Source organism: Pipra filicauda, unplaced genomic scaffold (assembly GCF_003945595.2).
Source record: "Pipra filicauda isolate LSUMZ 115617 unplaced genomic scaffold, ASM394559v2 scaffold58_size5111680_pilon, whole genome shotgun sequence".
NCBI classification, from domain to species: domain Eukaryota; kingdom Metazoa; phylum Chordata; class Aves; order Passeriformes; family Pipridae; genus Pipra; species Pipra filicauda.
In genome coordinates, this window is record NW_024104742.1 from 5,076,584 (window position 1) to 5,101,008 (window position 24,425).

Below are 24,425 nucleotides of genomic sequence, written 5' to 3' on the forward strand. Positions count from 1 at the left end.
CTCTGTGGCTCTATATGAAGCAAGCATGGAGACTTCCCATCTTCTGTCTGCTCTCCAAGCTGGAGGGTCTCGAGCTGTCTCATGCCATGTCAGTGTAGCTGGATTTGCCTCCTCACTGGCTGTCTCAGTGCCCTCTTGCAGGCTCACCAGGGTGTGTGTCCTAGTGCCCACCTGGCCTTTGTTTGTAATGACTGGGAATAAAGGCAGGTGGAGGAGCTGTTAAGGTTTTCTTGGGAATCTTCTGGCCTTGGATACTGCTTCTCTGATGTCCTCCCCATTTCTCAGCCTGCTTTGCTGCTTATAGAATGTATAACAATGCAGCTGTCATTTTGTGCCTCATAAAAATCCTCAATTAATGTATTTTGGTTTTCCTTAAAGCCTGAGGTTGTTGTAGATAGAAAGTAGGGGTGTCAGACAGTAGTAGGCTTCCTCCAGCAGCAGAGTAAATGTTGATGGGCTGTTTTGAGAACAAGTTTTTTTGCAAAGCTTTTATGCCATAAATCTGATGTGTGTGGCACAAGGAATCTATTTTGGGTCCTGTTGTTGTCCTCTTTTGTCTTCCCTGGCTTTTTTGTTTGTTTACTTGTTTCTGTGCCTTTTGATGGTTTCTTATTTTTGGTGCCTTCTTTGACCTGATACAGGATTGCATTAGTGTCAGCTGCTGCTCTGGGAGTTGGTACTTTTGTAGGGATTTGCATCAGGACCTCAGGCTGCTTTAGAAACACCCACTGAGCAATGGAGGCGCTTCCCTTTCACAGGAGCTGATGCTCCGCGTGTTCTGGACAGAGACCTTGAGATGGGGGTACCCTGATGTGTTGGGAACGGAAGTGACTTGGCTCATGCCTGCTTATATAAAAAAAAATGAGTCCTTTTGCATCAGTGACTTGCGAATGCGCTCCCAGGTTCTTCAGACAAGGCATCTGTGGTTGTAGGGAGAAGCTCAGTGGTTTGTCCTAGTGAAAATTCGCAGGAAACAGGAATGAAGCCCAGACGTGGGACTACTACCAGTTGTTCTAACTAGGATTTGTGGCATAGGTACAGTGTGATTTCCAAAACTAGAACGGTCCCTGCTGGCTCAAGCATTCTCCTGTGCAGTGACTGAGGATGGAGTGACCTGGACGCCACCACCTTGGGGAGCTTTAGTCCCCTGCTGAGCCCAGTGTCTTTAGTTGGTAGTTGCAGACTCTCTGCGGGACGCTGTGGACAAGTGCAGGGGAGTTGTGAATAGTTCCCCAAACAGCTTTATTTTTTCATTTAGGTCTTAAGAAGATGGTGAACTGTTTTCTCTGTTGTAACGTGAAGTCAGGCAAGAAGGAATCTCCACTGCTCCACCACTATGGAGCAGAAGATTATTTTTTGAGCGCTGAAGTGTTAAATGCTGAATCCCCATTTAAGCAGTTTAAAAATATCAGACCATTGTGGTAGCTGAGAAAACAACAGATCCTGTGTGTGTATCTTGTTTGGCTTTGTGCACATAGGTGTCATTTCTCCCCTGACCTATTTAAGAATAGCATTTGTACATTTGTTCTCCTCGTCTTCCCACCCTGCTGCTCTGAAGCCAAGGTCTAACTGGCAACTGGAAATAAATAAGTGCACGCAGCGATTGCTCCATTTCCCCCTGTGACTGCTCCAGATCCATAATTCCCCCAAGGTAGATGGGCCATTACACACGATAAGATCACTAACGTAGCAGGTGAATATTAGATATATGAAGTTAGTCAGCTGTAAATAAAAGGCCTGGCAAAGAATAAAAGGCAAAATGTTGTCCCTGAGGAAGTGAATGGGGATATGAATGCCTTCCTGCCCTAGTGCCCTAAAGAGCTGATGCAGAATCTGGACTGTATCCACCTCCCAGGTAAAAGGCATGTGGCAGCCTAGGCTTCGTCCTTTCCTTACTTGGAGGCAGGAGCTGACTCCTTCCAGGCATGCCTTGGGAAGTTGGGTACAGCAAATCTTCTCATGTGGTGCTGGTCTCTGTCTCTTCTTGTGGCATTTGGAAGCCTCAAGTCCATCCCATGCTCTCCTGGTTAGAGGTCTTTATCCAGCCCCCCAGTAGCAGAGCTGGGGACATCCAACAGACTCCCCGTTCTTTATTTCTCCTTCTTGGAGTGTGGTTTGTCTCCCAACTCTGCCTGGCAATCCTGGGGTGGCCTTGAGTTAAGTCTTTTGAATGTCAGATACATCCTTCTCCTCTGACACAGAGGTTTAGTGTTATTTACTACAGCAAGTTTCTCAGCTAAGGATTGCAAAGGCAAAATGAGCTAAAAGGTGACTGGAAGGTGCTAGAAAATTACAACTGTCTATAACTTTCAACTACTGCATTATATTGCTGCTTCCTTGTCTCTTGCAGAGTTCTGTGGTGGTTGTTGGCTTGGACTGCATTGTGTTTAGTGGGGCAGAGGCCAGTGCTTCAGCAGTGTGTAGTTGTGGTCAGCACAGGGTACCCTCCCTCTTGCTGCCTTCCTGGAGAGCTGCACACGTGTCTCTGGAGGCAAAACCAGCTCTTGGTCTGCCCGTGGGGACCATTACTGGGAAAAGGGCCATGGACATTTCTTTGGTAAGCTTTGGAGTGGTGCTGGGCTGGGGGTTCACCTGGTCGTGTTTATCATGGCACATCTTCTGTGAGTATGTCAAGCAGAGAATAAACTGTGCAAGAGCAGAGAAAGCACTGACACCTGCAGAGAATATGAAGAACAGGGAAACTGGTCTTTTATTCTTTTTTCCTCCTCTTTCTTCTTCCAAACTTTGTTTGATTCTTTTTTAATGTAAACAAAATGAAAAACATAATAGGCAAGGTGCCAAGTGGTTTATTAAAAGCAGCCCTAGTGCACCAGCTGCAGTTCAGTAGAAGTTTAGGGTGCTCGGAAAATATGAATTTAAGGACTTTTTTTTATATATAAGTTTTATTATGGAAGTCCAAGCAAGAAGAGGCTTCCTTTGATACTGAATAGTGATGGGAGCAACCTTATATCTGTTGCACTCTTAAGTGTTCCTGTAAGGAGCAGGCCTGGGTTTGGGTTTTCTGGACCTCTTTGGGGCTTTGTGTTCTCCAGCTGAACTGATACAATCAGTGAGTTGAGACATTTCTGAGACACTGCTATGATTCTGTCTTGTACCCGAAAAAGGCAATATCTGAAGAGCACAGACCCTTTTACTCTGTACGTGGGTTGACTGGTCAACTAAGTGAGCCACAAGTGTTCAGCTTGAACCTGGAAAAGGTCCACCATGGGTTACAGAGCCTTCCTGTGGCCAAGGGATTGCTGCCTGTCAGGTGAGTTGGGGTCAGACTGGTCCACTTTAATGGTCAGTAGCTTGCAGTTGAGTCTGGCTTCTCATACCCGATCTTGGACAGTGCTTCAAGATTGACTTCCAGTTGCCAACTCAAATTAGAACTCAAACCATTTGTCTTGGCTGGTTTTAATCTGAATTAAGGTCTTGAAATTTTTAGTGTGGCAGTCATGATGTCGGTGTCTCCAATAAGTAGCTTTTCTTTGTTTACATTTGAGTCCTCCTAGAGAACAAAAGTGAACCTCAGGCTTAAGCTCTCATCTAGAAATAATAAAGTCCATATGGAGAATTAGTTCATTCTATCTACAGTGGTTTAAATCCACATTTCATTTCACACAGGCTCTTCCGTGTGTAGACAAGGGCAAGGAATACAGTACTGTGAAATGAGGGATATTTGAGAAGCACAGTTGATTTTGAGACATCCTTTTCAGCTTTGTGGAGACCTTCAGCTGTCTAAATAAAAAGCAAACAAGGAGTGGGTAAGGGGTTTTTTGTATTTCTCTTGCATATAAATACCTTTTCTTGATACTTTTTCATTGTTTCTTATCTATCCCAGTTAAGTGTTTTCCATTACCTTAAAAGAAAAAAAAAAAGGCTGTGATGTCCTTCACTTTTTTCTCCTTTAGCTCTCCTTGGAGTGTCCATTGCTCTGTCAGTCTCAACATGTCTCCAGATTCAGTAGCTTAGAGCACAACCTTTTTGTTTCAAACCCTGATTCAAAAACACATGACAGAAATACCAATGTAGCTGTCTGGGATTGGGTATGAGTGGGTGGAGGTGCTGGTGGCTCTTCCCAAGGCAATCAGGATGGTGGAAGCTCCCCCTTCACTCTCTCTGGGTGGCAGAAGTGTCCTCGTGATCCAGCTGGTTTTCCTGCATGATCATGGTGTGCTGTGTCCATACCTTTGTCATATGAAGTTGTCACTTTTCCTATCAAAAATAATTACCAGTTTCCAGGCCATCTCCTGATGCTGTGATGCTGTGAACTGCTCACTTAACGTAACCCATGGGAATAAACTTCCTTTCCTTGCTGGTCTGTGATGAGATGTATTAATGAATGCCTGGACGAGGTTTCATCAAAAAAGCTGTTTCACTCTCCCACACCCTCTGTACTCACACTTCTTCCCCTCCCAGGTCATGTAACCATCCCAAAGCTCAAGTGGTTTATTAAGTGGCCAGGACTCCAGCATGAGCACAGTTTGAATGGACTGTGTTTGTTTTGATGTGATCAAAAAACACCCACAAAGAAAATATGTTGGGCTCAGGGTGTTCTCTAGGGCTCAGCGGGGTGGAGAAGAATTCTCCAGTTTTTCTTTCACAGCGTCCCACAGCTATGCTGAAGCCCCAGCATCATTGTTCACATTGTCTTGTACATTAAGCACTGCAGCCTTTAATATACTATAATGTGCAGCCCTTAAATATACACCTAACTTTAAACACCACTGGCTTTATTATGCAAAAATAGTTCCATGTTTTGCTTTTTGGGACCACAGCCTGAACAGCCATGGCTTTGTATGGAGACGGAAAGGGAGAGGTGCTCTGTTAAAACCTGGGCAAGTCCCAATACTTGTTGCACTTGGAAAAGTGAACCTGTGTGAGGAGCTGTGAAACTTTTGTAGTGGGAGCAGGCACGGGGCACTGGGAGTCTGCAGAGCAGCAGCGAGTTTGACCGTGTGGGAAGAGACGTGTAAAGAGGGTGGGCTGAAGGGTGTTGGGAGACGAAAGTCAGATGCATTTTGTGAAGTGTTGCCTGTGGTTGCACTGGCAGTTTGCAGAGAAGGAGTTGGAGAGTTGTAGAAAGAAATGTAGTTAAATAGGTAGGCTACGCTTGTGAGGAGGGGAGATGGATCCTCAAAGGTCATGGACTGAGAAATGCTGTCAAATGTAAATTAAGCAGGGGGGGAAAAATATGTTTGCAGGTTGTTTCCATCAGTTGTGACAAGCTCCACTGTTTTGGTCCATTCCCAGCTCTTAGCAATTTAACTGAGTGACTTGAGGTCCAGACAAAGGACATAATAATTTAAATTAGAAGAAATATTTAGTCAAAACCATTAAATTCACAGCTCCTGTGCAAACATCCCTTCTGTATTTGTTCTTTTGGCACTATTGCTGCAAGTGCACAGTCGAGAGGGAATTTTGAACCAGTATTAGTAAGTCACTATGTAAAACTCTTAATGCCGCAGTTCCTAACAGAAGCTTGTTTATCCCATCTCAAAATGGATGTTTCATTCCAAGTACTTGTGACCCAGGTAGTTTTACTTGGATCCAACCTGAATTCAAAATATCCCCTCCACACAGAGAGCTTCTTATGAACAGCTAGTTCAGAGGCCAAAAGTCACTTGTAGCAAGTACAGAGGATAACTTCTGAATAAATGAATATATTGGCGGAAATCATAAGCTGCTTACAGGGTGTTTGCAAACAGGAACAGAGAGTACATTCATCAAAGAAATTACTCAGTTTGAATAATTTGTTCAGCTCAGAGCATGTTTACCTGCCTGTGAGGGGAATGGGGAAGTTTAATTGGCAAATGTTTGTATTGTGCTTTGAGACAGTTGTATGAAAGGGAAGCGTCCTTGATGTTTCTGGGGTTATAATTCCTTCTGTAGTTTGTGTGAATGCCTCCTTTTTTCAGGGTTGTATAAAGAAGGGATGCAGTCGTTGTTGGCAACACGTGCACGTGGGAGAGATCGCAGAAAAAGATGTCTTTACTCCCCAGAGCACCCCGGGTGGGTCTGCCCTGCCTGCAGAGCCAGCCCCACACACCCACCTGTGATCTGCAGGCACCCAGGGGTGGAAGCAGCTGGGCACAGACCGCCCTAGGGTGTTACGGACCCTGAGTACCCAGGCAGAGTTGTCTCTGCTTCAGCTGATGTTGGATATGGCCCTTTTTATCAAAAAGGCCTCAGTATCTTATTTTAGCCTAACCAGGTTTTGCAGAGTAAAGCATCTTGCATGAAAGCAGTGAAGCTGTGGTTGCATCTGTTCTGTCCAACTCACTGGCTGCTCTTTAGAGGAACTGTAAGAAAACTGCAAGTAAATGTGCAGATGTAGAAAAGCACATACAGGTCTGAACTGGGCAGGAAAGTACTCTATAAACACCTTAACAAACAGAGTGTCTCATTACTCAAAATCTAGAGAGAATCCTTCTCAGTTACATCACCATTGATTTTTTGGAAATGGATGAGTGTCACTGGGAGCAAAATTTGGCCCATACAACTAAGTAATAAATATCTTTTTTCAGGAAGTATATTTATAAACAAAGAGTGAGTCTTGTATCTTCAAGTTACATTTGCAAAGCTACTGCCTGAAAATTGGCATGGTTCCTTCCAGTCAAGGGATCTTGGAGACAGTTTTGCTGCATCACAAGCTGCAATAGTATCTCTGAGGCTTTGAAAATGAGCACCAGTGTCTCTGCAAACAGGATACTATTTGTGAGTTCTAATTGGAACCAGTCATGTCTGAATGCTGCAGACTTTGAAATAAGGGGGCTAACTTAAGAAAGCTATTCAAGGTCTATCCACAGTGTTTCCCAGATACACAGGGGTGAAGAGCTTACTGAGATCAAGGCCCAGCGTGAGATTCTGCTCTGAACTTGAACTGAATTGAACAAATTTTGTGTGTGTGTGTGTGTGTGTTGTTTTGAAGACATTGCTTCAAATATCTTCCTTCCTCTCCTCCCTAGCTTGGCAGGAACTAGATGCAAAAATATTATAAGACAGGCTTTTGCAAAGGGGGAATTGAGTCATAGAGAAGCTGAATACCATATATTTAAAGTCAGTGTTTGTCTTCACACTTAATAAAACTGGTGATTGGAAGAGGTAGGGGGGAAGGGAAGGGACAGTGGATCATCTTGTATAACTCTGTGATAGTCGTGTAGAAGCAACTGACCTGGCTGAGAACTTAATTTTAGCTTTTGCCACTTGGCTGGAAGCTCTAGGTAACACATTCAAATACACTCTTGTATTTTGGTGCAACAGTCTGTCTCTTTAAATGCTTCCTTAAAGCCAATAGGCATTGAAAAGAATTTTCTCTGGCAGGAGGTAGTTGTGCAACTTCACACGTTTAAAAGGGTTACCAGCACTACCTTGGTTGCACTCATGGGGTCCTTGAGGACTGAGATGAGGAAAATACTGTTGATTGTGCACTCCATCCTCTTGGTGAGCACAGGCTGGCCTCTTCCAAAAGCTGTCCCTGTTGACAGCCTGGGTGGCTCTCACAGCCCTGGTGGGTGCTCTGGCAGCTCTGTTGTTGCAGTGCTCAGAACCCAGGCACAGTGTTCTACAGGTCTGTGTGCAGGATTTGCCAGGATCTTATCTCCACTGCAGAATTATTCTGCAATCTCACTTCTGCTTTTAAAAATTTACTTTCTAGCACTCAGGGCTGCAGGAAAAGTCTGAAAACTGGGACAGGAGTGTAAACCAATGCCATACTGGCTCCCTGAGCTTAGAAGGGCTAGGGAACATTTGCTCAGAGTCCTTGGAACTGTTCCATACCCTTCAGTCAAAGTCCTGTGGGTTTGGGGCATGGGCTGTGTCACTTCAGCATTGTTCTAGAATTTGTGGTTCTGTCACAAGTGGGAAGTGGAGGCTGTTTTTGTCTTGTTGAGGGATTTGCTTTCAATAGCTTCTTGGGAGAAGGTCTTCAGAGGATTATGTGCTTCTTGAGGTACTGCATAGAAACTTGGATCAACAAGGATTCAGAGACTTGGGAATTCATCTTGCACCTAAGAAATGGAAGTTTTGTGACTGTCTCTCTCCAGGGCAGAATGCAAACATCAACACTTTGCATGTTGAGCTGAGACGGGGTTACAGAGAGCAGGGTTGCCTGGGAGCCTGCCAGGAGGTGTAGGAAAAACTCATGAAACCAAGGTGTGTTTTGAGTGGAGAGACTTGTGTCTCTGCGAACAGGAGACGAGGTATGAAAGGATAAGGTAGCAGATATTATTTCTGGGAGGCAGGAATTGGTAGGATTATTAAAAAACCCCCAAACAAACACCCCCCCCTTCAAATCTCCCTCCCCCCCAAACAACAACAACAACAAAAGGCTAAAGAAAAAAGAGAAAGAACACCAGAATTTGACTAACTGAATATATGGATATGCTGTAATAATTTGCAATAGACAGAAGGTGGTTTTTGATGAAGTTGGCCTATGCAGAACTAGACTAGTGGGACCAAGGACTTCTTATTAAGATGGGAAAACCTGGCCCCAGGATAGAGTCTAGCTTGGGCTGTTTGCTGTTGACATTTCTCTGCAGTGTAAACTTGAGAGTTTTCTCAGCTGGATATATCTTGTTGGCCCTCCACTGTTTACAGATTTTCTTTAAGTTGGGGTTGGAGTGAATCTGTACAAAATATTTAAAATCTGAAGTCTTATGTGATAGTGAATGTTCTTTTGTTGTGATGCAGTGATACATGGAAATCCTCAAAATTAGAATGAATGGAAGAGCAGATGGGCTCTGATCAGGAAAACCATAAATTGTAATTCTCTTGGTGTGTATTATCTTGTGGTTTGCTTTAGTCTTCATTTAGACCAGCTTTAGAAAGTTAATATCAACCGTTAAACCTTTTAGGCTATCTTCCCCCCTCTTTTTTTTTCTGTTTTAGAAATGAATAAAAGAGCTTTGTACAGTTCTTGAAACTGAGCCTGAAACAGCTCTGAACAAAATATAGTGTTCCTTTCAAAATCTTGGAAATAATTACATCATAGGCAAATTGGGCCAGAAACCGTTAATAGTATTCTTTGTGGAATGAAATCCCATGGGAGGACCTATTTCAGCAAACTGGCATTGTTTACAAATAGATGCAGTGGCAGATACAGTTGTCCCATTCTGAGGGACAGCTGAGACTGTGCCCCATAATGGACTTCACAGAATAACCGCCTTGCTTTTGATAAGAAGCCGAAAACGTGCCCTGGTGCTCCTGTGGTCGGCCTCACGCCAGCAGTCTCGGGAGTGAAGCCTGATTTTGGCACTGGAAAGCTATTTGTAGGTGCGTTAAAGAGAAAATAAAAGCCTCTTTTGCATGAGCTCCTGCTCTGCGAGAATTGCTGGAGAGACAGGGAGACATATCCAGGTGTCTCTGCTGGGCTTCAAAGGCTGAGAACTCCATCACCCATCTCTGTGCAAAAGTACCTGAACATCATGGGCTGTCCCTTCCCCAGGATAACACACAGAGCACGAGTGGTTCTCCCTGTTACCTTACAGTAGTTTTCATCACTGCCTATTACCCCCCTTCCTTCCTTACTAGAAAACCTTCTGCATTTCAGGATGGAAGTCACAAAGATTAGTAATATTAACTGTTTGACCTAAATCTACAAAAGCATTTAGTTCTTTAGGTAAATAGGCTAGTCTGTACTTGAAAACTAGATTGGCACAGGCCCTAGCCTGGGCACGGTTATAGCTGTTCCTGAGTGATATAAAGCACATTAGTGCTTCCATATGTGCTTCCATAGGAGTGTGGGCTGTGTCCCTCCATTGCCAGAGCAGCTCTTTACCTGGATAGTGGGGCTGTGTGGGTACAGCCCTCTCATGGGGGCCAGGCACATCCTGGGGATCGTGGTTTTCTTGTGCTTTCCCAGGTGGTGTGATCCTCTCTGGAGTTCATGACTCCATTAGTTGGGACTGTGTAATCTTTTCCACACTTCTGTGCCTGAAGGCAAAGCTCTAGGGAGCAACACCTGGTCGGTGGCTGCCTGTGGTTCAGTGTGCAAGTGGAGGTGAGCACCTCCCGTGGGAGCAGGGTAGCAGGACAGAATGAGACTTGGATTGTTTTCAGGATATGAACATTTTCCAGCTTTGGCTGATTTTAAGATAAACACATACTCATTTTTATGCGCAAGAAAGTTTTTTAATTCATACTTCAAAATGAGTTTCTTTTGAGAAGATTGTTCCTTTTGAAACCCTAAGCTCTCAAAACATAGCAGGGAGGGAACAGAGTTTTAATGCTTGTTACCCATATCCCCTCAACATGCACTTTGTTTCTTACCTCATAAAAATGATTGACTACAGTGCCAGGTAGTTTCAGTAAATCATTTAAATTTTACTTTGGAAGTCTGTTTTGGAAAATTTGGATTGTAAACAACTACAGGGAAAAAGTTATAAGCAAATACTTAAAAAGCCTGTAACAGGGATAATACAGTGGTTTTTAGGAATTGGCCACTGAATTTATTTCTAGTTACCAGCGGTAACTTTATTCAGACCAAACCTCTAACAGAGAGGTTTTCTTATTCCACCAGAAGGCTTTTCTCCCCCAGCCCAGCAGCCTTGGCATCCTCCCTTCACAGGCATGTTCTGTGTTCTGCTTTGCAGGAGGCTGTGAGGGCTGCTGAAGATGTCCGATAGTCTGGATATTGAAGAGAAACCTCCAGCCCCACCGTTGAGAATGAACAGCAACAACCGCGACTCTTCAGCACTGAACCACAGCTCGAAACCGCTTCCCATGGCCCCCGAGGAGAAGAACAAGAAAGCCAGGCTGCGCTCCATCTTTCCAGGAGGAGGGGATAAAAGTAAAGTATCAGCAGTGCAGATGGGTGGCTCCATCTCTGTGCTTTCTGGTGGTTGGTGGTTGTGGTGTTTACTTTCTGCCACTGTTTTCTTTCTCTTTCAGTTGCAGACCTTGGTACCAAAGCCTTCTGTTCCAATTGCTCTAGAAACATGTTTGGAAAGAGGAGGAGGTGTTCAGTCAGTTACTTTCTTGTCTCCGAAAAGCCACTAAAATGTGCCCACATCGTGCAACTTGCCTTTTAAAAATAACTTTATAGTTAAATTGGGGAATCCTTTCCTTTGGATTTTGCTTTGCATTAGCAGTAAAAACAGACGAGGTTGTGTACTTTTGGAAATACATTCGCAGAAGTGAGAGGGCAGTATGCCTGACACTTTGAGGGGTTTTTTAGAGCACTTACATTCCAGTAAGAGGAGCAAGGCTCTTCTTTCTTGTTGCTTTTGCAGTGAGAGTGGACACAGAATGGCTTGGTTTAAAACCTGCAAACTGTGATTACAGCAAGAGAGTCTTTTAAACATGCAGCGAACGGAATTCCAGTTGCATTCTTTGAAATGCATTTGCAGAAAGGAGGGGGTTTTTTGACTTAGTGTATTGACAGAATGAAGAGAAGGGGTCTTCTTTTTTTTCTAATGCCAAGGGAACTGATGGGCTGCACCCACAAATGCTGAAGGAGCTGGCTGATGTCACTGCAGGGTCACTCTTGGAAAGGTTGGGGTGACTGGGGGATGTTCCTGATGACAAACAAAGCAAATATCATGTCTACCTTTAAGAAGGAGGATCTGAGGAAATGCAGGCCAGTCAGCCTCACCTTGTTCCTTGGGAAAGTAGTAGAGCAAATCCTCCTGGAAACCATTTCCACACAAATGAAGGATAAGAATGGAATCAGGAATAGTCAGCATGGATTTACAGAGGAGAGTTCATGCTGAGCTATACTGACAGCCTTTTACCTTGAGATGACAGGCTTGGTGGTGAAGGCAGAGCAGTGGTTGTTACTTCTGCTTTTGTAAGGTGTTCAGCAGAGCCTCCCACAGCACCCTCACAGACAAACTGATGAAATACAGTCTAGATAAGTGTGCAGTGAGGTGGACTGAAAACTGGTTGTGATCAGCAGTGCGAAATCCAGATGGATTTCAAGAGGAATTCTGCCTTCAATGTGTGTCACTGTCCCTTCGAGGAGAGCTCAGAACTGTGGAGCTGTGGTCATTCCCTTGGAGCTCCAGCTCACTTGTGCTGCTCGGCTGCTGCATTCATGAGTCTTTGCCACAGGTTGTGTGGAGCAGTTGGAGGTAGCCTGGCATTCAGAACTCCTCACAGGCAGTAGAAGGCACAGTGTCAGCCCCGCTCCTGCCCTCAGCCACAGGCAGTCCTGCAGACCCCTCTCATGGGAAGGCTGTGACTGGATGGGCCCATTCCTCAGGCAGACCTGGCCCGGTTCACTCTGCAGTGTGTTCCCCCAAATGTCCCTTTCTGAGAACAAAGTTAATTTTCCATTGATTCTTTTTAAAGGTCAAAATGAAAACCTCTCCCGGCTTTTTTAATTCCTGGAAAGACTTGGGTCACTTCTTCCCCTGAGTGCTAGCAGGATGGTATTATCCCTCTCTGAGAGAGCATTTCTTAAATAGGAGGTGCTGTGTGAAATACATGCAGAAAAGGGGAGATCCAGAAAAAATCCCTCCTGGAAGTGATCACTGACATTAAAAATGTAATTAACTACCAGTCAGAGCAGTCTTAGGAAACATACAAGTGTCGTGATTTTAAATGTGACTGTGAGGAAAAGTAAGGTAAGATTTATAGCTTAATTTTGTTGGGTGAAATAATAAATGGAGGAAGTTTAGCTTGACTGGCCAAGCCCCTTGAGGTGGTTTCATTGCAGGGTTGGTTTGTGGGTCATGGTATCAGCTGGTCTGTGTGTGCTTCACAGACTCTGTGACACATTTTTGAGAGTCCTGCTTATAAAACAGAAGGTGACTGATACGGCTGCTCTCATCTAGTGCAGTGCTTTGCAGCATCACAGTGTTATATTAATAGTTCACCACCGGTAGAAGTAAACAGAATGTGAAGAAAACACCATGGCAGGGTGTTTCTGCCTAAACCTGCAGGGACTTTGTTGTCTTTCCTTTGCTCACCAGACAGGAGGGATGCGAGGATGGATGTGGTACGGTGCGTTCCCTCCAAGGTGGTTGTGTGCCAGGACTGCTGTGCCTGGACACCAGGAATCTTTGCAGTCACTCCCCTGCTGGACTGCAGCATTTTCAGTTATTTTGGCAAGCCACTGATGGCTCTGTGGGGCCCTTCTGTGCATCTACAGTTGATATAAGCTGTGTAGGCAGTAGTGTCCTGCTCCTTCCCAGAGCACCTGACCTCATGCTCCTTTCTCTCTCTAATCTCTGGGGTAAGGTATCCCATTTCCTGAGGGCAGGAAGCCAAGGCAGACAATTGAAATGAATCTCCAGTGCCACACAGGCAATCCTTGTTGAACAAGGAGCTGAACCTATTCCCTCATAGCCTGTGCTGAAGCTGTGAAATTGGCCTTCCTGTCTCAGAGCTAATGATGGTGATGGGAGCCACAATGCAGTTCACAGCATTAGTGCTTCCTTTCAGCAGAGGTGTTACCTCAGCAGAATTGAGAGCAGAAAGTAATGACTTTCTGTGTGTTGTATCACTTGTTTGATCCAGCCTTGTTCTTCTTTCATTAAATCATCTGTAATTGCTGTGAAATAAATTAATACTGTGTGCGCACTGGTGGCTCCATGAAGGCCTGAAGAAATCAGAGGGAAGCTGGCCCACCACAGCTCAGATGCCTCTTTCAGATGCAGAGGTCCATCTGTGTTAAGGCTGGTGAATGGTATCACTTCCATTGAAGCTGCTTTAGACTTGGTTGCAGGTGGGTGCAGAGTCTGGCCTTTAGGCATCTGGTTGGCTGCTGTACAGAAAAACAAGAAAAGAGAGAAGGAGGAAAACTCAGCAGGGTAAAGATAAAGGAAAGGAAAATGACAAGGCTGCTGGGGTGGGACAGGAGGAACAGAGCAGGAAGGAAAATGAGAGGATGGCATGAGGGAGAATGGAAGGATGAGAGATGGAGGAAGGAACAGAATGAGCTGAAGAGGAGGTGAGCAAACAGGAGGGTGTAAGCATGAGGTCAAACCCTTTCTCTGTCTCTGGAGAAAAACTGCCACTTAGCTGAGTCACGTTTTTCTCCCAAACAACTTCTCTTTTAACATAATGGTGATGATGATGGTGATGCAGACCGTGGGAGACAGAACAATCTTTCCGTGTTCTATTTTAATCTGTAATAGGTGCTGAGGTGGTGTGGAGGCCTTCCTGGCTAAGTGCTATGCAGCAGGAGGGTATTGTGAGGGGCATTTGCAAGAAAATCAAATAGCATGTCCAGTACAAACCCCTTGAATCCAGTCAGTCAGTGCTTCAAAGAAGCCATGCCTTTTTGTATCATTTTGCCAGTGTGTATGAAATGGAAGTGATTTGATCTGCAGGGCCCAGACAGAAGTGTCAAAGTTTTTAGACTGGGGAGAGGTGAGGGTGTTGTAAAGAGATGCTTAATTCTGTATTTCATTTATAGTTTATCAGCATTTGGACCACAGGTGTTGTATCACAGTCTGGTAGGCAGAGGTCCATGAAGCAGATGAGCCATGTCTTGGGGAATGATCTAGAACACTTGTCCTCCTGCAGGAGAGTCCTAGAATGGACAAGTGCTGCTTTTGATGGAATGTTTTCTGTAATCCCTTATTTTGCTTCTAGATTTGACTGTTGCTGTGAACTGAATTTGATAATTCTTTAAATCTAATTTTCACTGCATTTGCTTGCAAATGATGAGGTAGTAGAAGCCAGTGTTGTTATTTGCATAGAGATGATATCTTCTAACTGGCAACATCTGTCCTGAAAATTAAACATCAACTAAGCAATAAAAAAAGGGGGAAGCCTTTGCATTTGTGTTTGAGATATTGCTACCATCTTTACTGAACGCTAAATGAAACTGTTTCATCAATGAACGTTGGGTAGGGGCGTGCAGCACAGAGAAAAGGTGACAATTATTTAAGGAGGATAAATGCAGCAATGCAGAGAAAGTACTAGAAACATTCAAAATACTCTGGATGAAGAGCAGAGCATCTTCCACCTGAAGGAGGCTGTAAGGCAGAATAAGAAAGATGTGCAAAGACAGGCCTCATGGAGGTACTGCCTGTGAGCAAAGACAGACCCGGGCTGGGAGCGGTGCTGATACACAGTGAGTTCAGCCTTTGGATGAGACCCCTGAGTGAACTTACAGAGCTGGCAAACATAATATTAAAACACTGAAGGAAAGTGAAGGCAGCTTTTCTCAGCCTTTATTCCACTCATTCTTTATCAGGGTCAATAAAACTGGGCTGAAGTGACACTTGTCAGCTGTCAGAAGCGCAGGAGATGGATGACCACATTACTTTCAAAAGGTGGTAGAGGGAGAGAGAGATGAGAAGCATATGCAGGCTGACTGACTTCCAGGCCTGTCTGCTTCAGTAAGACACTCCACACTCTGGGAATACTGGTGGAATGATTTAAAAACAACAAATTTCTGGAGACTCATAAAGCCTGTTTTATGATTATATGTCTTAGTTAATTGAGAGCTCAAATGAAGCTTTTCCAGTGGCATTTGTGGAATCCTGTTGCTGTGCAGATTCTCTGTTTTCTAATACAGAGCTGCTGCTTCAGCCTTTTACTTGGCAGAGTCGTCACCTCCTGAGCTGCCAGTTTTCACAGAACCTCTAGGAACCCGGTTGTCTTAAAAACCTCTCCTCTCTAATTTGGCTGATTTTGAAACAGGTTCAAAACACATTGGAAGAAAAAAGATCCATACACACATGTATCCTGTGTGATTTACTTCCACAGAAACCCACAGAGTGAAGTTAACAAACAGGAGTTAGTTGCTAGATATGAAATCTCAGTGAAAAGAAGAACTGATAATAGAAATCCTACTGGTTAGAGATAGCCTAAGAAGGCTACTTCATGAGCAGCTTGCTTTGGCAGCAATTACAGTGGCTGAAAGAAAAACAAAACAAAATAACACCTTCTAGACCTTCCCCAACAGGAGTTGACCGGCTGGTGTTGTATTAGCTTGGATCTGTTTGTCAAGTTAGATGGATGTTAATTGATTTGTTTTCCACTTTTAAAATACTATTTTGAGCACGCTGATTGTGAGAAGTTTTAAATGAAAAGCTGTACAGAAAATAAGTGCTTGTTAACATTTTGCCTCTAGCCAACAAGAAGAAAGAAAAAGAACGTCCTGAGATCTCTCTTCCTTCAGACTTTGAACATACCATTCATGTGGGATTTGATGCCGTCACTGGAGAATTCACAGTAAGTAACTGCTGTATTTCATACTTACCAGAGCTTCTAGTTTCTTGATGGTAAAATAACCTCCTATTGCCAGAAACATCAGATGACAGCACCCAGGCTGTGAAGAAAGAGACTTTTCTTTGTTGGGCTTAGGATCTGGAGTGTTTAACTTGTGATTCAGGCTGCTTTTTTTTTTTTTTCCTCCAAGGATTGTCAGCAGAGTGTCTGTGGAAAATGAAAACTAGGAAGGACGTAGGTGTATGCTTTTATCAGTCCCCCAAGCTGCTACAAGAGTTGGTTTTTCAGTGTCTTTGGAAAAGCATAAAAAGCCCCCACACACGTGCATAGTAGACAACCAGCCTCAAAATGCAAAGTCCATGTGCTCTGCAGGCAGCCCTTGGAGATAACCAGAAAACAGCAGCATTATGGAAGTCCATTCATTGTAATTTAATTTCTTTAAAATATGTTGACACCTGAGATGATCAAACACATTTCTAGCCTTCGTGTATTAATGGAATAGCTGTCAGCTACTTGTATCTTGACAAAGTGCATGAAGTGTTGGGAAAAATGAGTTGATAGAAGCTCCCTGAAGCGTGCAGGGGGTTTCAGAGCATTTTTTCTCAGACTGTTAGTTAGGTGCAGAACCCATTAATCCCTTAAAGCTGAGATGGCAGTGAGCTTGTGTGTGGTTGAGCTGTGGAGGTGAGAGGAAGCATTAGCAACTCTCTCTGTGCCACCTGTAGTGCCCTGTGAGCTGAGTGGTCAGACTGTGTAATCACCCTGTGTCAAATTGTGAATGAAGTGTGGTAGTGCTGACTGGCTGCATACACCAAACAGGATGGGACAAATCATTTGCCTGGACAAAGGATGGCCAATTTTCGGAATTTGAATCCTAAACGTGATTTTTTAATGATTTTTTTCTTTTGACTGCCACTTTTTTTTTTTTTTTTTTGCAAAGACATTTCAGAAAGCTGGAAACTTTTTGTATCCTACGGTAGCAGTAGCAACAGTAGTAATAACAGTAGAAGAGAAAAAGACACATTTAATGACAGCATATCTTCAAAGGAGTAGTGAAATTGAATTATCCTTTGTAATTAGGAAATACAACTACATTTAAAATAAGTGAATTAGTTAATTAGCCTTTTTAAATAGGTGTCATATATAAAATTTATTCTGTGCCAAACCCTAGGGGTTGACTAAACGCTCATTTAAAAAGCCCAGATGTGGTCATTTTTTATCAGAAACTTAGCATAAAGCTTTTAAAATTGTTTTTTCTGTGCTGTCTGTCCTGGCTTTTCCCTTTTTTCCTCTCTTTCTCTCCCTGTAGCCACTTTATTGTTCAAGTTAATCTTCTGTGCCATTCTCCTTATCTTTGTATTGTATTATATGTTATGTTACTTTTTGCTTTTGTTTTCTCCCTTTTGTGTTTGCATCACTTCTTCCTGTCTATCTTTGCATTTCCTCCTTCCCTTCTCTCCCCACTAAACGTTCAGCTCTTCTTATTCTGTATCTGTTCTTCCTTCCAACCTTCTACCTTTAATTCTACCCTGTGCTTCAGACCTTTTCCTTCTGGCTCTGTGCAAACACGATGGGTCACAGTTGTGTTCTCCATAGTCTGACTTGTGGTGAGGGTCCCAGTTGGTTCATGTCACTGCCAGCTGGAACAAAAAGGAGGGATGTCAAGCTTAATGTACTTTGGTTCTGAGCACAAACACTCTCTATCAGTATTTCAGGGGTCACGGTTTGGATCATTTTGAATGTTGTTATTATCATCCTGTGTGTCAAAACATGATGATAGCAGCAGAGCTTTTTGCTTTAGCATTAGAGATTTTTGCTTTTTTTTTTTTTTTTTATTTTGTGTCAGATGCCACCAGCACAGGTCCTGCCCTTTTATAGAGCACAGCAGTTCTACATGACTAAATATATCCAGCTTTGTTGCTGTAGCACAGTTCCTTTTTAATATCTTTTCCCCTTTCCAAACAGTGCAGATTAGATGGCTGCTGTTTTGCAACCACACAATATTTCTGCAATAGCACTGAAGTGTGGAAGTGCAGTGCTGCAGTCTGAGAGGGCTCTAACCAATTCAAAAGGAACCAAAGGGACAGGTGACTTCCCCTGTGCAGCTTGCCAGCACAGGGCTTATGCTGCAGTCCTTAGGGGAGTCAAATACCATTGAAAGCAAGGGAGTTTTTGCATCATTAAGAACTGGCTGTCAGTCCCAGCTAATCTCAGATTACATTAGGCTTGTTTGATTTGTCCCAACCTGGATAGAACCCGTGTATCAGCTGGGTAGTCATGTGGTAAGTAGGTCCTGCTGAAGGAACTTCCACTAGCCATGTCATGGATAAATATTCCCACTGTCTAGTGATCACGCTGTCTCTTTCAAAAGTTTGGAAGTGCCATGGAAGTGTTGGATAAATGTGCAAATGTATGGGTTGGGGTTTTTTGTTTGTTTCTAATTCCTGCAGCTGTCATGCCAGTCGTGCCTGCTCTCCTGGGTTATGTGCAACCCACTGGGCCATTCTCTGACACCCAACCATCACCCCCAGCTGCATCCCCTGACTGTTGGTAGTTGCATCCCAATGCACAGTTGCATGGGCTCCTGAGTTCTGGCTTTCAGGCTTGAGCACCAGGCTGTGCTGTCCATCATGAACAGACGTTATGTCTCCATTTCACTGTGCTTGGAGCAACCACATTTGCTAAGAAGTAGGGCTTTTAAAGCAGAGAATAAAATTGGTTGGAAACTGTTGGGTGGGAGCATGCTGCTAGAGCTTTATGTTCCTTTATTTGAAGAAACAGTTGCATTTTCTGAATGGAGGACGGAGTGTGGTTAGCAGGGCTTTGGGGAGTGTTCTTTCTAAGGCATGCATGTTTGAAGCCGTTTCCTCATCCCCAGTCTAGAAGAAAATGTGGTCATCCACCAAACTTTTAAAGCTTCAAGATTATGACATTAGTGAGTGGGAAAAGTTGTGGCTGTAGATCCAAAGAAATTGCACATTCCTAATCAAATCAAGCATTTCTTTACAATTGTCCTGATTTTCAGTCTGACACGTATAGATTATTTGAGTTGTGGCCATACACAACCTCCCAGATTTCACAATCTGACTGGCTGCTCTCTCCACTGCACTTTGGGGACTCACTCACTGGCCAGTGGTGATCTCAGGGCTGCAGAACCCCTAAGCTTGGAAAAAACTTGTATAGAGCCATTCAAAAGTGTTAACCTGGCTTCAAAACTAGGCAAACAGCAAAAGCCCAATAGTTTTTGGTTTGGTTTTTTTTTCAATTGAGACAGGAAATCACAAGTAATTTTTTCAGTCACTTGCCATTAATTCTCAGGAATGTATTTTTATGAGGGAGAGAAAAACTGGTTTAAAAGCAAGAGGAGGGGGAATGATGCTTCCAAACTTTGGAATGGTTGTGATTTTTCTGTTTTCCTAAGCCTGCCTTCCTGTAGCCCATCCGCCGCCGGATCTGTTTGGTATCCGCCTCGTAACTCCCATTTTAGATGGGACTTGCCCATTTTGGCCCATTGGTTTCTTCCTCCTACCACCTTCTGAGTTGTCCCACATTCTGTTTTAACTTTCTTTTCTTTCTTTATTTACGTCCATTGCAGCCAGATCTCTATGGCTCACAGATGTGCCCAGGGAAGCTCCCAGAGGTGCGTCACAGGCCCCAAATGCTTCTTTGAGATGTCATAGCACTGCAGCAGCAGGTTGATGTGTGTGCAGTAGATTTGTTGCTTGGCTTTTCCCACTCTTTTTTTCATCAATCCTAAACTTTGGAGGCCCATGTCACACATTGTTTTGTGGAGAACTTCTGAGGAAGAAGCTGTATGAAAGTAGATTGGGGTGGCACCAAGGCTAAGGTGTCGTTTTTCTTCAGTGAGCCCTACAATTCACTGGTCGCTGTCAGCTGTGCAGTAAAGGGGGGAAATGACAGGCTGTCAAATTTAGGGAACCATCCTGGGTAACTAAAGCAAGTTTTTATAAATAGAATTCCAGTGTAGAGCTGTGGCTTTCAGTGATTGGATCAATTTTCAAATGCCACCCTCACCCATAAGATGTCCAAGAATTCATCCAAGGCTTTGGGACTCTCAGCCTGTTTTCCGAGTCCCTGGTTTCTGTATGTTTGCAGTAGAGAGGCATCCTTTGCAGCAGTGGGACACCTCAGTGTCATGCTTTTGAGAGCTGAAAGACGGATTCTTTACCCCGCAGTGTTCCCTGGTATGCTGAAAATGAACTGTATCAGCGTGGGGTTCACCTTGTAATCAGACAGCAGTGATCATTTCAGCAAAATGTGTTTGCATTCCTAAGCATGAAAAGTCCAGTGTAAAGCTCCTAAAAGACACTGTGTTGTCCACCAATAGAGAATAATTGTCTTGTTATGTCTGCACTGAATCACCAGGCAAACAAGCTAAGCCTTAAATCATTATTCCATGGAAGAGCAGAGTTGATTTCCAGAGGAATTTCATGCACTTTTTTTCCTCTCACAGTCATTACTTTCTTTTCTTTTTAAAGTTGGGTCCTGGTTTTATCTAGATGTTGATAGAGAAGAGAATGATTGCATCTAATTTTAATTGTGAGGTGTCAGTCAAAATTTCTGCAAGTAAATTTGTGCTACAGGGAACGTGGGATCTTGGTAAAGATCTGTGAGGCTGTGGATTTTAAATACTCTAAACCCGCTTTTTTTTGCACTTGACAACTACAGGGCATTCCAGAGCAGTGGGCCAGGCTACTACAGACCTCCAACATAACAAAACTGGAGCAGAAGAAGAACCCACAGGCTGTTCTAGATGTTCTCAAATTTTATGATTCCAAAGAAACAGTTAACAACCAGAAATACATGAGCTTTACGTCAGGAGGTAAGTTGACTTCTCCCTGTGAAAAAGGAAGGTCAGGCTTCAAAATGAGTCAGAGCAAAATTCAATGTTCAAGTGGTCAAGAAGCAAACTGAACCAATTGTCCTAAAATGAATTCCACATCTCCTCCAAATGTCATTGAAACGTTGAAACGGTGACTTTTTTTTGTCGCTGGTTTTTAGAACTAACCAAGATTTTGAAACAAAATTGCCATTACGAGACCATTAGTTTGGTAGAGCTCCTGTCAACAGCTTCAGCTATAAAGGAGGTGTCTGTAGGCAGTGGGGTATGGGCAGCTTTGGAATGTAACCTGCAGGGTTCCATTCCCTCCACAGGATCGTCTGTGGCACTGGAGCTGTAATTTCCTTAGTTCGATGGTTCAACCAAGACAACTTCCAAAATGCAGACTAGGAAAACTTCTCACAAGTCCCTTTAAAAACTGCACTTATCTCCAGAATTTTCCAAATGCCGTAATTAAAGGATTTGACTAAATTTACACTTACTGTGCACTAAAATAGTGATTCCCTTTATTAAGAAATGCAAACTTCGAAATAGTTCTGTTCCTGTGCTGTGTCAGAATAGAACTGCCATGCTTAAGGGGGATTTTGGGGAAGCTTTTCTGGGGATACGTTGTCACAAGCTAATTAGAATGAGTGCATGCAATTTATTTAAAAAAATTAAACACAGGAAAGAGAGGAAAAAAAGCTGCTTTAGCTCTTGGGTGGAACAGAAGCATTGATTGTTAAAGAACAATTTGCATTTTCTTGACCAAATTTCTGTTTAGTTTATTTACTGGCAAACAGGGCAAAAATTAGACGCAATCTAGAATGTTGTCCTGTTCTCTTCCTTGCTGTGTAAAGGAACTGTTGCTCCTGGAGGGGGTGGTGTTAACTTGTTCTGTGGGATTCCCTACAACGGTCAGTTTTTTTTCCTAACAGCATCTGGTTCATTTTCCCTTGCTCTTTGCAGATAAAAGCGCCCATGGATACATAGAAGCCCATCCTTCGGTGAGTGGGAGAGTAACCTTTGATGCCCCTGGTGTTTCAGAATTATGGAGCAAGCCATGGGCTTTCCTTGGTTGTTTTTTCATTCTGTTTAATTGCTTTGAAACAAGTGAAAGTCTTATTTTGCAGACAGAGGATTGCTTGCCGGTTTTAGCCATGATGGAATATATAATTCACAACAGTATGCAGTACTGTCTAATGAGCCCATTTTAATTTAGTTTTAACAACTTAGAATCCCATTTCTATCGAATTTCATGATTTCTCCTCAGTACAGCTGGATATATAGCTGAATATAAATCAGATTATAATTGATATGTAACTCACTGGAACCATTGAAAGAAAGTTTTAAATAACCATCCACTCTAATTAATGCTGAATTGCAAGAGCATTCCCAGAGATGTAGGAATGACATCCACATTAATAGTGACCAAATTTATTAGGGTTATTGTTAGTGCATTAAATAGCAAGTGACTGAATGGGAGTTTGGCTTTTATTTTTAAGTGTTAAGCAACTTCATGTGAGGTTTGTGATTACACAGCAGACTGTGCATAATGAAATGAAAAATTAACCTTGAATATTTATGCTTCAGATTTCCAGTGGATGCCACTTCCCTTATCTTTAATAAAACACACTTTTCAGAGGAAGTGTGGTGTTCACCAGAGCACAGTAAGCCTTGTATGGACACCTTGGCAGATGCTGTGGTGTTTTCTTCTAGCAGACAGAGGCAGTAGTGAGACAGTCAGCACGTCAGCTTTCCAAAGTTAGCAACTCAGGCCTCCCTGTTTGCTGTGGGCTTCCCTTACTGGTATTTCTGCTGGACCAAAGGGGTGACATTTTAAAGAGAGTGCCAATGAGATGTGAATATGTAGAATGGTGCCTTCAGTTTGCTTCAGTTCTCTTAAGTGGCCTCTTCTAGCCAGCTGGAAAGTAGTTGGTAAACACTTCACAAGGAACATTTTAATTTTTTTTGTTTTACCAGCAAAATTTGGGATGACATGATATAACTATGTGCCTCTGAGCAGCAGCTGGGACTGGTGGAGTTCAAGTCACCTAACTTTAAATACCTTTAAATTGTGTTGTGCTGTAAGTTAGAACTGAGGCCCATAGGTGACTGTCACACACTACTGTCTGTCCACAGAGCACAAAAACAGCATCAGAACCTCCTCTGGCTCCCTCTGTGTCTGAAGAAGAGGATGAAGATGATGAAGAGGAAGAAGATGACAATGAACCTCCACCTGTTATCGCCCCACGGCCTGAACATACAAAATCAGTAAGTGCCAGCTTTGGTTAGCACTGTGTTTGGTGCAGTGCAGAGCTGCAAGTTTCTGATCAGACAGCACTTGTCGTTCATGGCTGAAGACTCTGAGGGCTGGGGTCCTGCCATGACACAGTGCTTCATCCCAGCCACTGACACCTGGAAAATCAGTTTCCAGCTTTCGTGCTTAGGTGTCAGGTTCCTGGAATTCTGGCAGGGGCTGTGACTTTCTCTTCATGATGCTGTGGGTGTAAAAGCGAGCCAGTTTGTCCACAGTACATGTGCAGGCTCCCTGTCAGCAGAGAGAGCAGTCCAAAGACACAGTTCATATACCTGGCAGAATATGTAGGACACACTGTCCCTTGAGGTACTTGCTCCTCTCCATGGACTTTTTCAGAAAATCCATGAAAATTGAATGTGAAACTGGCCATGAACTTGTAACCCTTCATTTTTTGCCCATTCAGTATGAGAAGCGGGCAGCAAAACCAAACAGTTTTAGAGCCCTGGATGTTGCTGACACCATCTTCCTAAGGGTTTACGCTCGAAATATGATCTTGGGGAGATCTCTGCCATCTTCCTGACACGAGATAATTTCTTCTCACAGATCTACACACGCTCTGTCATTGAACCTGCCGCTGCACCAGCACCAGCTAAAGAAGCCACCACTCCCCAACCTGAAAACTCAAACACAAACACTCTGTACAGAAACACAGACCGGCAGCGGAAAAAATCCAAGATGACAGATGAGGAGATCCTAGAGAAACTGAGTATGTATTGTGTATTTTATGTCTGCTAGACCAGTGTATTTTGTGCATATCTCAGCATTAGCTGTGCCAAATGTTCCTCCTCAGTTCAGTGTCACAGAGTCACTTAAAGCTCCCTACAGAAACTGTTGTTGAGCTTTGAGGGAGGGTGTTCCTCCTGCTTCTGAGGGCAGGTCAGGCTGGATTGGGTTTGTCTGAGCTGCTTCCTGCTCTAAAGGCAAAAGCAGAGGTTGTTTCTGGTTGAGCAGAAGGCTGGGACCTAGTGAGTGACCTAGTGAACTCCTGTGTGCTAATGGCCAATTGAACAGAATATTTGGGTTCCTAAATTCTCTTTAGACTCCTGACTTCTCGCAAGTCATCAGAACCAAAATACTTTGCAGAAATCTGTTGGGGTTTGGGTTTTTGTTCATGGGGGGTTTTTTTGGTGTGTT

General features: G+C 43.5%; 1 protein-coding gene across 3 annotated transcripts in view; it reads left to right on the forward strand.

Moving 5' to 3' along the window:
- The window catches only part of PAK3 (p21 (RAC1) activated kinase 3), a 115,888-nt gene that overhangs the window by 81,668 nt on the left and 9,795 nt on the right, over window positions 1-24,425 (forward strand). For 2 of the 3 annotated variants that reach the window (XM_039387822.1, XM_039387823.1), the window contains exons 2-7: window positions 10,596-10,792; window positions 16,034-16,134; window positions 20,821-20,974; window positions 21,941-21,978; window positions 23,114-23,245; window positions 23,835-23,997. In XM_039387822.1, the coding sequence (XP_039243756.1) occupies window positions 10,618-10,792; window positions 16,034-16,134; window positions 20,821-20,974; window positions 21,941-21,978; window positions 23,114-23,245; window positions 23,835-23,997 (763 nt within the window). In that variant the 5' untranslated portion in view covers window positions 10,596-10,617. Of the gene's footprint in view, window positions 1-10,595; window positions 10,793-16,033; window positions 16,135-19,726; window positions 19,772-20,820; window positions 20,975-21,940; window positions 21,979-23,113; window positions 23,246-23,834; window positions 23,998-24,425 lie in introns of all 3 variants that reach the window. The other variant, XM_039387824.1, reaches the window with a different exon arrangement.